This window comes from Hylobates moloch, unplaced genomic scaffold (genome assembly GCF_009828535.3).
Source record: "Hylobates moloch isolate HMO894 unplaced genomic scaffold, HMol_V3 SCAFFOLD_3, whole genome shotgun sequence".
Taxonomy (NCBI): Eukaryota; Metazoa; Chordata; class Mammalia; order Primates; family Hylobatidae; genus Hylobates; species Hylobates moloch.
This window is the reverse complement of record NW_026652278.1, coordinates 56,987,865-57,003,360: the sequence shown is the minus strand read 5'-3', so window position 1 is coordinate 57,003,360 and position 15,496 is coordinate 56,987,865. Positions and strand designations below refer to the sequence as shown.

Here is a 15,496-nt window from a genome sequence, read left to right as displayed (position 1 = left end):
AAATAGAAAAACCAACAATACACAAGAAGACTTACAGATCTAAAAGAAGCTAAAGAAATCAGAAAGAAAGATACAAAAAATCAGAAAGATAAAATACCCATATCTTTATATGCTTTCAAAAGCATGTTGAAACAAAGGTTCAAAAATGGGTTTAGTCTTTTGAAATTATAGTCTAAAAATACTGATGTGTGTAACCCACAGGTTTTAAGGGTCTAGAAATAAAATTTAAAACCAATTCTGTAACAGATGCTAATGTAAATGATGCTTACAGGCATTGATAAAACACTTTGACTTCCTTCTACTAACATATTCCATAATTATACTGTGACTTAAATAGTTTATATATAGAGGGATGAATGTTGAACAGGAGAAAAGTATTCATACATTAGCATTCAGAGTAAGTAATTCAAACATCTAATTGTTCCAGCTCAAGGAATATTTAAAAATATTACCAGTTAGGTGTTCAAAATTATTTTGGCTTATTTTTTATTGAGTCATGCTGATAATTTGCAAAATTATAAAACGTTCCCAATCAACATAAATACACGCTACAGAAAATACAGAAAAGGAATAGAATGACAATTATCAGGAAAATATTTCTGCTTTTCTTTTATCCCAGAAACATGCAAAAATCTTTTTTTTTTCTTAACCAAGCTTCTGCTATTTGAAGAGAGTTATGGATGAAAACAGACATTTCTAGTCTTTTCTTCTTTTACAGGAGAGAAATTCTGTGTATAAGGGGTTTGATTATACATTCTTTGAACTCTAGAGCTCTTTCAGATGCATTTTAATTAACTTAAAACAATTCAAATCTTTCTTCAATATTCAGAGAATATCAGTGAAAATCTTATTAATGTAAGACTATTCTTGAGATTTATGAAATGAACAATTTATACATCTTTCTCTTTGTAACTAGATAAATTTGAAATTTTAAGATAATTGAAAATTCCAGTTTTATTAGTGTAGGTATAGAGATTATGATTTTTTTTGTTGTTTGTAGAAGTATAATTGGTTCAATTCAATAAATATTTACTGCGTACTTCCCTATGTTAAGATCTATGGGAGTCTAAAAAATAAGAAATAATCCTACCTTCAAGAAGTTTATAATCTAGTAGAAGGTGATAGCTCTAAGATCACATTTTATCTCTTATTATTATAACATATTATTTTGTGTGTGTATGGCAGGGTCTCACTGTGTCGCCCAGGCTGGAGTGCAGTGGCACAGTCTTGGCTCACTGCAATGTATGCCTCTCAGGCTCAAGCAATTCTTGTGCCTCAGTCTCCCTAGAGCTGGAATTACAGGTGTGCACCACCATACTTGGTACTTTTTTTTTTTTTTTTTTTTTGTAGAGACGGGGTTTTGCCATGTTGGCCAGGCTGGTCTCGAAATACTGACCTCAGGTGATCCATCCCCCTCGGCCTCCCAAAGTGCTGGGATTACAGGAGTGAGCCACTGTGCCTGGCCTTATTATTATAATTTATACCAGTGCCATAAATGAAGGCTGTAGGAGTAAAAAGGAGGGCATCCAGTTCTGGGCCATCATATATGATTCCATGAATAATAATATTTTCTAACTATTATGAACCCACAAAGTAACCCCTCTTAATAATATTTTCCCCACCAGATAAAGGGGCTTTATTGCTTTTTATTCATAAAAATAAACAGAATCATTGTAAAAGAGTTCAAGCAATACAAGTAGTAAAAATATTTAAAAAAAACTAAAAATCACTCCAAATCCCATTGTAAATAATTAGATAAACATTTTTTCCAGATATTTTGCTCTGTAATAAGTACAAATATAGCCCACATTTTTATCTTGTGACACTTAATATTATATATGTATTTATTTTAATAAATAAGATAGTATGATACAGGTATTTTGTAATTTTGTTATGTCAATCTCCTGTGAAAATGCACAAGTTTATAATTTTTAATTGTATGTAGCCTTGTATTGGATGTATGTACAAATGTGTGCTTAATCGATTTCTTATTGAGAAACACTATTTTCCAAATTTTCATGATTGTAATAAATAACACTAGAACAGAAATCTTCATGGACATATTGTTACACATATTGAATTAACTTCTTGGAACAAAGCTTTGAAATTAAAATTGCTATGTCAAGGGGTATGACTGCCTAAAATTTTGATAGATTTAAAAAAATCACACTGTAGTGGAATCCCAATTTAAGATTCCACAAACAGTATGAGAGTTTCTGTCACACAGGGATCACATACAAAGTTGCCAATCTGATACAGGAGGAACAGTGTCATATTATCTTGTTTGTATCCCTTTTATTATTAGCAAGCCTGAATCTTTTTCTTTCTTTGTTTTTCTTGGTATAAGTGTTTATTTTTATAAAAATTAACCACATTATACATAGTGTTTCATGACTTACTTCATCCACTCAACATTGTAGATATCTACCCATGTCAATACATGCAGAGCTATATTTTTATTATTTATTTATTTTATTTTATTTTTTATTATACTTTAAGTTCTAGGGTACATGTTCACGATGTGCAGGTTTGTTACATATGTATACATGTGCCATGTTGGTGTGCTGCACCCATTAACTCATCATTTACATTAGGTATATCTCCTAATGCTATCCCTCTCCCCTCCCCCTACCTCACAACAGGCCCCATTGTGTTATGCTCCCCACCTTGTGTCCAAGTGTTCTCATTGTTCAATTCCCACCTATGAGTGTGAACATGCAGTGTCTGGTTTTCTGTCCTTCTGATAGTTTGCTCAGAATGATGGTTTCTAGCTTCATCCACGTCCCTGAAAAGGACATGAACTCATTTTTTATGGCTGCATAGTATTCCATGGTGTATATGTGTCACATTTTCTTAATCCAGTCTATCATTGATGGACATTTGGGTTGGTTCCAAGTTTTTGCTACTGTGAATAGTGCTGCAGTAAACATATGTGTGCATGTGTCTTTATAGCAGCATGATTTATAATCCTTTGGTTATGTACCCAGTAATGAGATGGCTGGGTCAAATGGTATTTCTGGTTCTAGATCCTTGAGGAATTGCCACACTGTCTTCCACAATGGTTGAACTAGTTTACAGTCCCACCAACAGTGTAAAAGCTTTCCTATTTCTCCACATCCTCTCCAGCAACTGTTGTTTCCTGACTTTTTAATGATCGCCAATAAGAGAAAGGAAAACACTACAACAGTAAAATAAACAACATGAACAGGCATTTCCTTAAAGAAGAAAGAAAATGTCCACTAATATAAGAAAAAGATATTCGGTAAGATGAACCTGTTTTATTATACTTTAAGTTCTAGGGTATATGTGCACAACATGCAGGTTTGTTACATATATATACATGTGCCATGTTGGTGTGCTGCACCTGTTAACTCATTATTTACATTAGGTATATCTCCTAATGCTATCCCTCCCCCCTACTGTTGTGGTGTTTTCCTTTCTCTTATTGATGTACGAGATGCTGAAGATATTAACCCTTTAACATGTGTTACAAATAATATTTCTTTTTAAAAGAAGTTCAAGCTTGTTTTTGGTGCCTGATTCAATTAAAAATATAATTTTGATGTTTTACAATTATCCATCTTTTCCTTTGTGACTGATGAGACATTTTCAAAGGCCTTCCCATCTAAAACTATAAACAAATTATGAATGTTCACTCATATAAAATCTACTTCTGGTATTTAAGTTTTAGATATGGGAGTGTTTTCCCATTTTCCATATTTCAATCATTAATTTGAATGCCATGTTTATCAGATATTAAGATAAAGGAAAGGTTCACAGTTATTTCTAAACTCTTTATTGTGCTACAATGATCTGTTGCTCTTTTCCATATCCTGTATCATTGTATATGGTATAGTCAGTTTTTCTTTATTACATCATATGTTTATTTCTCCAGATGAAAGAATAATTTTGCAATATTCTCTATTCTCAGTCTACATATCCTGAATGGGGATACACCAGTCACAAACTTTGTTAGGGTTTTGATTGGCATCACATTGGATTTAAACATTAAGAAAGGGCTTGAATTTGTACAATATTGAGTATTTCTATCAATGAAGAAAGTATGCTTCTTTTGTTAAAGTCTTCCTTTATTTTTTTCAGGAAAGTTTATAGTTTGATCATTTGGGTCATTCTTTTGGGATTTTCATAGCTATCTAAAACTTTTCTTACTTTTGTGAATGGACTTTCTATTCTGCTATATTTTCTAATTATATTGCTTAAACACAAAAATGCTACTGACTTTTGTGTTTTGGTTTTTAAAGCCAGCATACTGAATGCTACTTTTTTTGCTCAGAATTTTCAACTGATTCTCTGGGCTTTTTCAGATAAATAGTTATACAGTTTAAAGGTCATCATAATTTTACCTACTTTCCAGTATTAATAATTTTTGCCATGATCAGTTGTGTTCCCTCCAGCTTCAATTTATATGTTGAAGCCTTAACCTCCAATGTTACTGCATTTAGTGTAAGGAAGTAATCAAGATTAAATGAGTCCTAAGGGTAGGGTCATGATCTGATAGAATTAGTGTCCTTATTAAAAGAGACACTAGAAAGCTAGCTCTTCCTTTTTGCCCTGTGAGGACCCAGTGAGAAGGTGGCCATCTGCAAACCTAAAAGAGACCCCTTACCAAAAGCTAAGCATGCTAGCCCCTGGTCTTGGGCTTCCAGACTCCAGAACTATGAGGAAACAAATTTCTATTGTTTCCATCATCTAGCCTGTGGTGCTTGGCTACGGCAATCTGAGCACACTAATACATTGCCTGTTTCATTCCCTTATTACATTGACTAGTAAAAGCCAGTCATGTAAATGTTAAATAATGTAGGACCTTGTCTTAGCATCATTTTTAACGGGAATGCTTCTAGTATTTCATATTTTCGCTTTTGATTTGGGGAATGTATACTATAAAAATGTTAAATATTCTTATATTCATATTTTAGTAAAAGCCCCTAACAGTAATGAGTGAGAATATTAAATTGTATCAAGTCGTTTTTAGTGTTTATCAAGAAGATACCAAAATTGTAACAGTTTTTTTTTCTTGTCTACTAAGTGATAACTTACGTCAATGAGCCATCCTTGCTGTCCTGCAATAACTCCACTTGATCATGACGTGTTATTCTTTTAAAGTGTTGCTGAATTCTACTTGCCAACATTTTATTTAGGTCATTTGTACCAATATTCAGAAGTGAATTGCTTGTAATTTTCCCTTTTAGTGTACTTTTGACAGGAGTTGAATCATTATTTCTCATTTATAAAAAGTGTGAGCAGATTTTCTACTTTCTCTAGCCTTGTTAAATACGTGTCAATTATCAATTATTTGAAGCTTTAAAAATTCCCCTCTGAAGACTTCTTTGTTTTCAGTTTTTCTCCCATAGGTATTGGTTGATTTAGGCTTTCAATATAATCTAGTGTCTATTTTGATAACTTTTACTTCTTCAACCACATTTCTCTGCGGTGATCTATGGCCATTGCTGCTTTCTAATTTACGTATTTTTTTGTATTGGTGCTTATCCTTTAATTTTCTTTTTAAAATTTAGGCTAGCTAGTATTTTACCTAGTTTTTTTTTTAGAAGAAGCAATTCTTGAATTTATGAGTTCTACCACTTTTCTTTAAAAAATTCATTTATTTCTGCTGTGATCGTTAATGACTTTCTTCTGATTTCTTTGCTGTTATTTTTTTTAATAAACTCTTGAGTAAATGCTTTATTCATTTTTTTATTGTTTCACATTAAAACAACTTTAAGGACCTGAGTACCACTCTGGTTATGTGTCATAGGTTTGGCAATTAATTTGTAGATTATTATTTTTCTAGTAATTTTCATTTAGATTTACTTTTTGGCTAAAGAGTTGTTCCAGTAAATTTAAAAATTTGCAACAGCTGTTGTATTGTTTCTTTATACATGTGTTTTGCATTCCTAACTTTAATGCATCATTGTCAGACAGTTATTAGGTACTATTTCTAATATAGGAATTTATTGGGGTTTATTTTGTGGACAAAATATTACATTTAAAAATTTGTGATGGCTGCTTAAAATAATGTTTTCTCTGTAGGTAAAAAGAGGAAATATATAGTTTGTGTGTATGTATGTGTCACATGTTAATGCCCGCCAGAGACCATTCACCACAGAAGAACTAAACAAACAAGTAGACAAAGAGACTCATCCAATTGACAACAAATATCTCTGGCCATCGGCCTTTTTCAGGGCTGTCATGATGGGCACATGGCTGAGCATTTTGGCCCCCTGTGGAAGATTTTTATAAATAATCCTTACGTCAGAGATCCCCAGTGGACTGGCTGAGGTTCTGTAGTTCATTGTCTGCATAATTACGTTCAACATCTTTCTCTGTCCAGTCCTGCTTCTTCCCCCTTCTCTTCACAGGTGTTGATTCCTAATAAAGATTTTGCACCCAAAATCTGTTGTAGCATTTGATAATGGGAAACCTGGCTTGTGACACTGAATTCTATGGAATGCATCACTCCTCAGTCTTCTGCTTCCAGCAGGATTTGCTGAAAGGGAGCCACAAGCAGGAAGTAAAATGGTAGGAGGAAAGAGAAGTCAGGGTATTATTGCCCCACGTCCGACTGCTTCATCATGGCTGTGGCCTGTGCTGTACTCTGTGACTTCAATTCCTCTTTTGTGGCTCCTCTTCCATGATTCCATCCCTTATTAGACTCTACTAATACTTTGCCTTTCCCTTTCCTCTTCAGGCTTAGGAGTAGTATACTAGTGAGGAAAGGTTAGATTTGCTGCTATAAAATTACTCCCAAATATCAATGACTTACAACTATTGTTCGTGGTACATATCCATCATGGGGTGATTGTGGTGCTTCTTCCTGATGTCTAGCTGGGGATTCACGTGACAGAGAAGCACAAACCGGCTTCAGAAGCTTCTTACCATCTGTTTCATGACATTTCAGCTCACATTTTATTCAGGTAAATGGGCAAGTCTAACTTTAAGTGGGGCAGGGAAGTATAAGACTCCTCTAGAAAAAGCAGAGGTGGGGCCAGGCACGGTGTCTCACGCCTGTAATCCCAGCACTTTGGGAGACTGAGGCGGGCAGATCACGAGGTCAGGAGATTGAGACCATCCTGGCTAACACGGTGAAACCCCGTCTCTACTAAAAATACAAAAAATTAGCTGGTTGTGGTGGTGGGCGCCTATAGTCCTAGCTACTCGACTTGGGAGGCTGAGTCGGGAGAATGGCGTGAACCCAGGAGGCGGAGTTTGCAGTGAACCGAGATTGTGCCACCGCACTCCAGCCTGGGTGACAGAGTGAGACTCTGTCTCAAAAAAAAAAAAAAAAAAAAGAAAAAGAAAAAGCAGAGGTGGGTGACCAGCAATACAATCTAACAAAAATATTATGCTTTCCTACTACTGTTTGTACATGGGTGCTTACCAGCCCATGGAGGTTCACTGCCATATAGACTGTTCTTTAAGTCTTTTTGAAGATGCTGTTTCATGCCCGGAATCCTGATAGATACTGGGTATTCTCTGAAGGTTTTGTCCTCATTACTTGCCCCTGTCCCCCCACCACATGATGTAGTGTTTCTTTCAAGAATTAGAAACATTATACTGTTTTACACTAATTAGTTGTTTGGCCTTAATTTTATGTTCAACTGAATTTAATAATCCCCTACCATTTCTCATCCTGTGACTTTCCCATTCCTGTCGTTTTCATTTGGATTAATCTGTATATTGGCTAGACTGTGACACGTAGATTTTTTAAAAACATTACCTGGATATGTGGGAGATATGCTTCCTCAGACTTTGTACATTTGAGATCATTTCCTATCATCTGGACATTTAAATGCCAGTTTGACTGAGTATGTAATTCAAATCTCTTTTCTTCCAAAATCCTGTTGACAATGTTCCACAGTTTTTTTGCATGTAAAGCTGCTAACATGAATTTGTAAATCAGTGTTTTTTTAATTTTATTTTTTATTTTTTACCTCTTCCTTTGTTGGTGACGCATTTTTATTGCTTTCATACTTAAAAAAAACTGAAGTTCAATAACTTTGTAAGACTACATCTCAGAGTGTGGCATTCTTTATCTTTTTCTTTTAGAACAGTGGTTCCTTTTGTTCTTCAGATCCTGCGTTTCTTCCTTGCCCAAATGTTATTTCAATGATGTCTTTGAATGATTTTTTATTCCACTCGTTCTACTGTTTCCTTCAGAGATGGCAGTCCTATGCATGTTGAATTTTCTTGGCTCTCTGGCAATCCTTGTTTCTATGTCCATTCCCTCACAGTTTCTGTGTGATTTTCTTTTCTTTCTTCTTTGACTTTTTTTTTTTTTTTTTTGAGTTGGAGTCTCGCTCTGTTGCCCAGGCTGGAGTGCAGTGGTGCGATCTCAGCTCATTGAAACCTCTGACTCCTGAGTTCAAGTGATTCTCCTACCTCAGCCTCCCGAGTAGCTGGGATTACAGGTGCCCGCCACCACACCCAGAGAATTTTTTGTATTTCTGCTAGAGATGGAGTTTCACCATGTTGGCCAGGTTGGTCTCGAACTCCTGACCTCAGGTGATCCACCCGCCTCGGCCTCCCAAAGTAGTGGGATTACGGGCATGAGCCACTATGCCGGCCCGATGACACCACTCTTAATTAAAAAAACAGGTCAGACATAACAAGATGCTGTTTTGAAAAGTCATTTCCCATCTTGCTCATCAGCAGTGCAAGTGTAGACCCTATGCTGAGTATTTTCTGTGTTTTTCAAAGCTAACCAAAAAAATGTGTGTGTGTGGAGGGTCTGGGGGTGAAAATCTAGATTTTTTTTTTAATCATCTGTAACCTGTAACTATATTGTGTTCATTAACTGGAGAGGTTAAGTTAAACTAGCAACTCAGTGTGTAATCTCAATATTGTCTAAATAATATTGCACCTAATAATTGCTCTTTGGAGTTTATAAAGTAGGCCTGGCCTTTCTTAGTTTAAGTTGGAAATCAAACAAAGCAGTTTTGTAACCATGCCCTTATGTCATTACCTTTCCAAGAAGTCCATTATACCTTTCATAATTTGTTTTTCTAAGACTCAAGAAAGCAATGATCGAACTAAATGTTTGGTTTAAGATACAGGAAGCAGGGCCTTATTAATACCTTCCTGAAACTCTGAGGCATTCAGAAGCAAATGATATATTGGAATTATTTTATTCCATTAGTAAATGTACCCAAAAAGTGATTTACGCAACCTAATGACTTTCTGTAAAATTAATAAGGTGTTTTCAAAGCATGTTTATAAAACGAAAAGTAATTGATGAAAGCTTTTCATTTGACAATTTTACCGGACTTTTTATTATGAATTGGAAATCAATTTCTAAGCACCTAGAAGATATAGGTATTGGGTAGAAATGAACACCTTTTTGTGAGAAATATGTTTATTTATATAATAGAGTGACAAATTTATTTATATAATAGAGTGACAAGCTGTTAGATGTGGTAAAATAATAGATATATTAATACCTTTCATTAGATAAACTTAAGGTGACTTTTCATAATGAATTGGTAAATATTTTATTTTAAACTTAATTGCTTGAACTTTTTCCAGTGAACTGTCTGCTTTGTAGACAAGGACAAAGACCAAAATGACAACTTGATTGGTTGGCTTGGTCCCTTGCAGTCCTAATCTGCCTCCTAACCCCCACTTAGGAAATTAAAACACAAATACACATGCATATAAACACACCCAAATTCTGACCTTTGCTTCATGTTTAAAGAATAATATCTTTAGGGAAAATTATGCATATGCAAAATTATTCATACCTTTTTAAAACAAACTGTGGTTGCTTTTTACAAACAATTCATAACTATTTTAATTTACACTTAGTTGATTGAGCATTTTCCAGTGAATTGACTACTTTTTGGACTGAAACCAACAACCTGATTGGTTGTCATGACACCGTAGCCCTAATCTGCCTCCTGACCCTGACTTTGGAAATTAAAACACCTACACACATCATAATGTTCATGGACACAAATACACACCCAAACTGTGACCTTTGCTTCATGTCAAAAATAATAATCTCTTTATGGAAAATCATACTGATTTTATGGAAAACAAGTAGGAAGATTTCATTCCAACTACGCTTTGGGAGGAACTTTCCTATGTTAAAACTCAGTAAAGGTTCCGTTAGTACATTAAATACCTTCGCAGTCAGGGATGAAAACGGCCTCAGGTTGTTTTTATTGTACCAAGCCTGAACCACGCGGACCAGCATCCATTCAGAGCTTGTCATAATCTACCTCACCCATTAGATTCTATTTTCCAATAATGTCAAATGCATAACCCTGCTCAAGATGAGTCGTCTCTTCCCTGCTATTGGGTTAAAATATTACAATCATTCTTGTCTCTATGCCCTTGCTTGCACAGTTACTAATTTTCACCTTCTCAAATCTGGAATATTCTTTGCAAACCTTTCTAAATTCTGCCCTTCTCTGAAGGCCCACCTCAATTCCCAACACTTCCAACAAAAGTTTATTTTGCTGTTATATTCCGAAGTGATTCCTCCCTTTCCTGATCTGTATCTTGTTTTTAAAACTAAAGCTTTCCTGTTAATTTCCTAAATATTTAATTTTATCTTTTCAAATAGATTGCATAATTCTCTGATGTCTGGTACCATATTACCCTCCTTTTTTGTTTTTCCACTATTATAAAGCATAGTACTGAACATGCAATACTTTTTGGTTGTTAAATAAAAGTATCAGAAATTTGTTTAATTTTGTCTCGTAGTTGTGGATCTCTAGGTACAGCACAATTTTTAAAAACTAAGTCATTATTAGGCTTTTCTTTTCCTGGCAGTTAAAGATGTTAACATTATATTAAAAATGAAGGTAATTTAAAGACCTCAAAGTTCCAATCGCCAGAAAATTGATGTATTTATTTTCAAAAATAAGAATTCATAAAATAGTACTCCATTAAATACGAAAAGAATAGATTAAGTCAGAGGAAAAGTGCCCTTTCTTCCAAAGTTCTTTCCTGTGTATGTTCTTAGAAGCCGGCTTCCCTCACCATGTAGCCAACTTATGTCAGCATTTCAGATGTTTTGGAGCTCTTCAGGTCTATAGGATAATTTTTTTTGCCTCTTTTGTTTCCTTTGTTTTGCATTCCTTGGTAATTTTTTCCTTTTCTTCAAAACCTTGCAAGATGTTAGAAGGATGAAGTTTTTAGAATTGTGCCTGACACATAGCTAAGAATTCAGTAAGTGTTCGCTATTACACTATTTTCTTTTTCTTTTCTTTTTTTCTCCCCAACGTGAGTCTTGTAAAATACACACAATTATTATTTAGTTTGATTTTTGCCTATCTGTATTTAAAAATATATGATTAGTATACAGAAGAAAGTCGCAAGCCAAACAATCTCAGAAATACCTAGTATTGACCTATTAGAAAGTTTGGATTTTATTACAATCTTCACTTATTAAATGTTTATCAAGCATCTCATATTTACAAAGCAGTTTGAGAGAGGTATTATTCAGAAATGAATCTTGACAATTTTCTACAGTATGAATTTCTTATTTCAGTAACTAGAAATAAATGTTATTTAAAATGTAGAGGATATAAGACTTACATAAATAATTCAAGATTGAAAGTTAAAAGTGCCCCAAGAAAGGTAGAGATAAAAATGAGAGTTCACAGGGGAAAATGGAAGAGCTATTTTCAGTTTAGGGGTTAATAATTCATACAAGAGAGAGGATTTGAAATGAACTTTGGTGATAGAGCTGGTTTTGGACAATCATAAATTTCAGAGAGGTGGGAAGATGTGATGAATTGTGGGTGCCTGCAAATTTCCTGTCACTCTCCCCATTGAAAGATGGGGTTTATTTCTGCTCCCCTTGTGTCCTAGCTGACTCTGTGGCTGCTTTAACCAACGCAACAAGACTGAAGTGACACTGTGCCAGTTCTGAGCCTGACTTCTAAGAGGACTGGCAGCTTCCGCTTTCTCCCTGTTGCGACCCTCACCTTTAGGATACCCTAAAATTTAATTTGTGTGTTAATAATGAAGATATGTCAGTAATTTTCCTTTCTTACAATGAATATCCTTGTCATGTTTTGGCATTATAGGAAATATAGAAAAAATATATTGAATATTAAAAAAATTATAGGAAAACTTCTTATAATTTTATATCATCTTAAATATGAAGCAATTTAGCCTGGGAAGTTTGCTTGTGGAAAATTTTTTGAATATTATAATTTAATTCCATTTATTTTAATTCCACAAAGATACTTCTCAAGAAAAGCAACCCCAAGAAACACAATTGTCAGATTCACCGAAGTTGAAATGAAGGAAAAAATGTTAAGGGCAGCCAGAGATAAAGGTCGAGTTACCCACAAAGGGAAGTCTATCAGACTAACAGTGGATCTCTTGGCAGAAACCCTACAAGCCAGAAGAGAGTGGGGGCCAACATTCAACATTCTTAAAGAAAAGAATTTTCAACCCAGAATTTCATATCCAGCCAAACTAAGCTTCATACGTGAAGGAGAAATAAAATCCTTTACAGACAAGCAAACGCTGAGAGATTTTGTCACCACCAGGCCTGCCTTACAAGAGCTCCTGAAGGAAGCACTAAACACGGAAAGAAACAACCGGTACCAGCCACTGCAAAAACATGCCAAATTGTAAAGACCATCGATGCTATGAAGAAACTGCATTAATTAACGAGCAAAATAACCAGCTAACATCATAATGACAGGATCAAATTCACACATAACAATATTAACCTTAAATGTAAATGGGTTAAATGCCCCAATTAAAAGACAGACTGGCAAATTGGATAAAGAATCAAGACTCATCAGTGTGCTGTATTCAGGAGATGCATCTCACATGCAAAGATGCACATAGGCTCAAAATAAAGGGATGGAGGAAGATCTACCAAGCAAATGGGAAGCAAAAAAAAAAGCAGGGTTGCAAGCCTAATCTCTGATAAAACAGATTTTAAACCAACAAAGATTAAAAGAGACAAAGAAGGCCATTACATAATGGTAAAGGGATCAATTCAACAAGAAGAGCTAACTATCCTAAATATATATGCACCCAATACAGTAGCACCCAGATTCATAAAGCAAGTCCTTAGAGACCTACAAAGAGACTTGGACTCCCACACAATAATAATGGGACACTTTAACACCCCACTGTCAATATTAGACAGATCAACGAGACAGAAGGTTTACAAGGATATCCAGTACTTGAACTCAGCTCTGCACCAAGCAGACCTAATAGACATCTACAGAACTCTCCACCCCAAATCAACAGAATATACATTCTTCTCAGCACCACATCACACTTATTCTAAAATTGACCACATAATTGGAAGTAAAACACTCCTCAGCAAATGTAAAAGAACGAAAATAACAGCGAACTGTCTCTCAGACCACAGTGCAATCAAATTAGAACTTAGGATTAGGAAACTCACTCAAAAGTGCACAACTACATGGAAACTGAACAACTTGCTCCTGAATGACTACAGGGTAAATAACGAAATGAAAGCAGAAATAAAAATGTTCTTTGAAACCTGTGAGAACAAAGACACAACGTACCAGAATCTCTAGGACACATACAAAGCAGTATGTAGAGGGAAATTTATAGCACTAAATGCCCACAAGAGAAAGCAGGAAAGATCTAAAATCGACACCCTAACATCACAATTGAAATAACTAGAGAAGCAAGAATAAACAAATTCAAAAGCTAGCAGAAGGCAAGAAATAACTAAGATCAGAGCAGGACTGAAAGAGATAGATACGGGCCGGGCGCGGTGGCTCACGCCTATAATCCCGGCACTTTGGGAGGCCGAGGCGGGCAGATCACAAGGTCAGGAGATCGAGACCACGGTGAAACCCCGTCTCTACTAAAAATACAAAAAATTAGCTGGGCGTGGTGGCGGGCGCCTGTTGTCCCAGCCACTCGGAGAGGCTGAGGCAGGAGAATGGCGTGAACCCAGGAGGCAGAGCTTGCAGTGAGCCGAGATCGTGCCACTGCACTCCAGCCTGGGCGACAGAGCGAGACTCTGTCTCAAAAAAAAAAAAAAAGAGATAGATACACAAAAAAACCCTTCAAAAAATCAGTGAATCCAGGAGCTGGTTTTTTGAAAAGATCAACAAAATTGATAGACCGCTAGCAAGACTAATAAAGAAGAAAAGAGAGAAGAATCAAATAGACACAATAAAAAATGATGAAGGGGATATCAACACCAATCCCACAGAAATACAAACTACCATCAGAGAATATTATAAACACCTCTATGCAAATAAACTAGAAAATCTACAAGAAATGGACAAATTCCTGGACACATAGACCCTCCCAATACTAAACCAGGAAGAAGTTGAATCTCTGAATAGACCAATAATAGGCTCTGAAATTGAGGCAGTAATTAGCAGCCTACCAACCAAAAAAAGTCCAGGACAAGATGGATTCACAGCCAAATTCTACCAAAGGTACTAAGAGGAGCTGGTACCATTCCTTCTGAAACTATTCCAATCAATAGAAAAAGAGGGAATCCTCCCTAACTCATTTTATGAGGCCAACATCATCCTGATACCAAAGCCTGGCAGAGACACAACAAAAAAAAGAGAATTGTAGACCAATATCTCTGAAGAACACCGATGCAAAAATCCTCAATAAAATACTGGCAAACTGAATCTAGCAGCTCATCAAAAAGCTTATCCACCACGATCAGGTTGGCTTCATCCCTGGGATGCAAGGCTGGTTCCACATATGCAAATTAATAAATATAATCCATCACATAAACAGAACCAATGACAAAAGCCACATGATTATCTCAATAGATGCAGAAAAGGACTTTGACAAAATTCAACAGCCCTCACGCTAAAAACTCTCAATAAACTAGGTATTGATGGAACGTATCTCAAAATAATAAGAGCTATTTATGACAAACCCACAGCCAATATCATACTGAATGGGCAATAACTGGAAGCATTCCCTTTGAAAACCAGCACAAGACAAGGATGCCCTCTCTCACCATTCCTATTCAACGTAGTGTTGGAAGTTCTGGCCGGAGTAATCAGGCAAGAAAAATAAATAAAGGGTATTCAATTAGGAAAAGAGGAAGTCAAATTGTCCCTGTTTGCAGTTGACATGATTGTTGTTTAGAAAACCCCGTTGTCTCAGCCCAAAATCTACCTAAGCTGATAAGTAACTTCAGCAAAGTCTCAGGATACAAAATCAACGTGCAAAAATCAATCACAAGCATTCTTATACACGAATAACAGACAAACAGAGAGACAAATCATGAGTGAACTCCCATTCACAATTGCTACAAAGAGAATAAAACACCTAGGAATCCAACTTACAAGGGATGTGACGGACCTCTTCACGGAGAACTACAAACCACTGCTCAATGAAATAAAAGAGGATACAAACAAATGGAAGAACATTCCATGCCCATGGATAGGAGGAATCAATATCGTGAAAATGGCCATACTGCCCAAGGTAATTTATAGATTCAATGCCATCCCCATCAAGCTACCAATGACTTTCTTCATAGAATTGG

The 15,496-nt window shown here is 35.6% G+C and overlaps 1 protein-coding gene across 5 annotated transcripts in view; it reads right to left on the bottom strand.

Annotated features, from left to right (window-relative positions):
* CABCOCO1 (ciliary associated calcium binding coiled-coil 1) overlaps positions 1 to 15,496 on the bottom strand; it is a 105,996-nt gene that overhangs the window by 38,049 nt on the left and 52,451 nt on the right. The window contains exon 6 of one of the 5 annotated variants that reach the window (XM_058436279.1): positions 10,987 to 11,128. The exons of the other annotated variants lie outside the window; for them this stretch is intronic. Coding sequence (XP_058292262.1) covers positions 11,027 to 11,128 — 102 coding nt within the window. The 3' untranslated portion in view covers positions 10,987 to 11,026. Of the gene's footprint in view, positions 1 to 10,986; positions 11,129 to 15,496 lie in introns of those variants that run through there. 5 annotated transcript variants of the gene reach the window in all.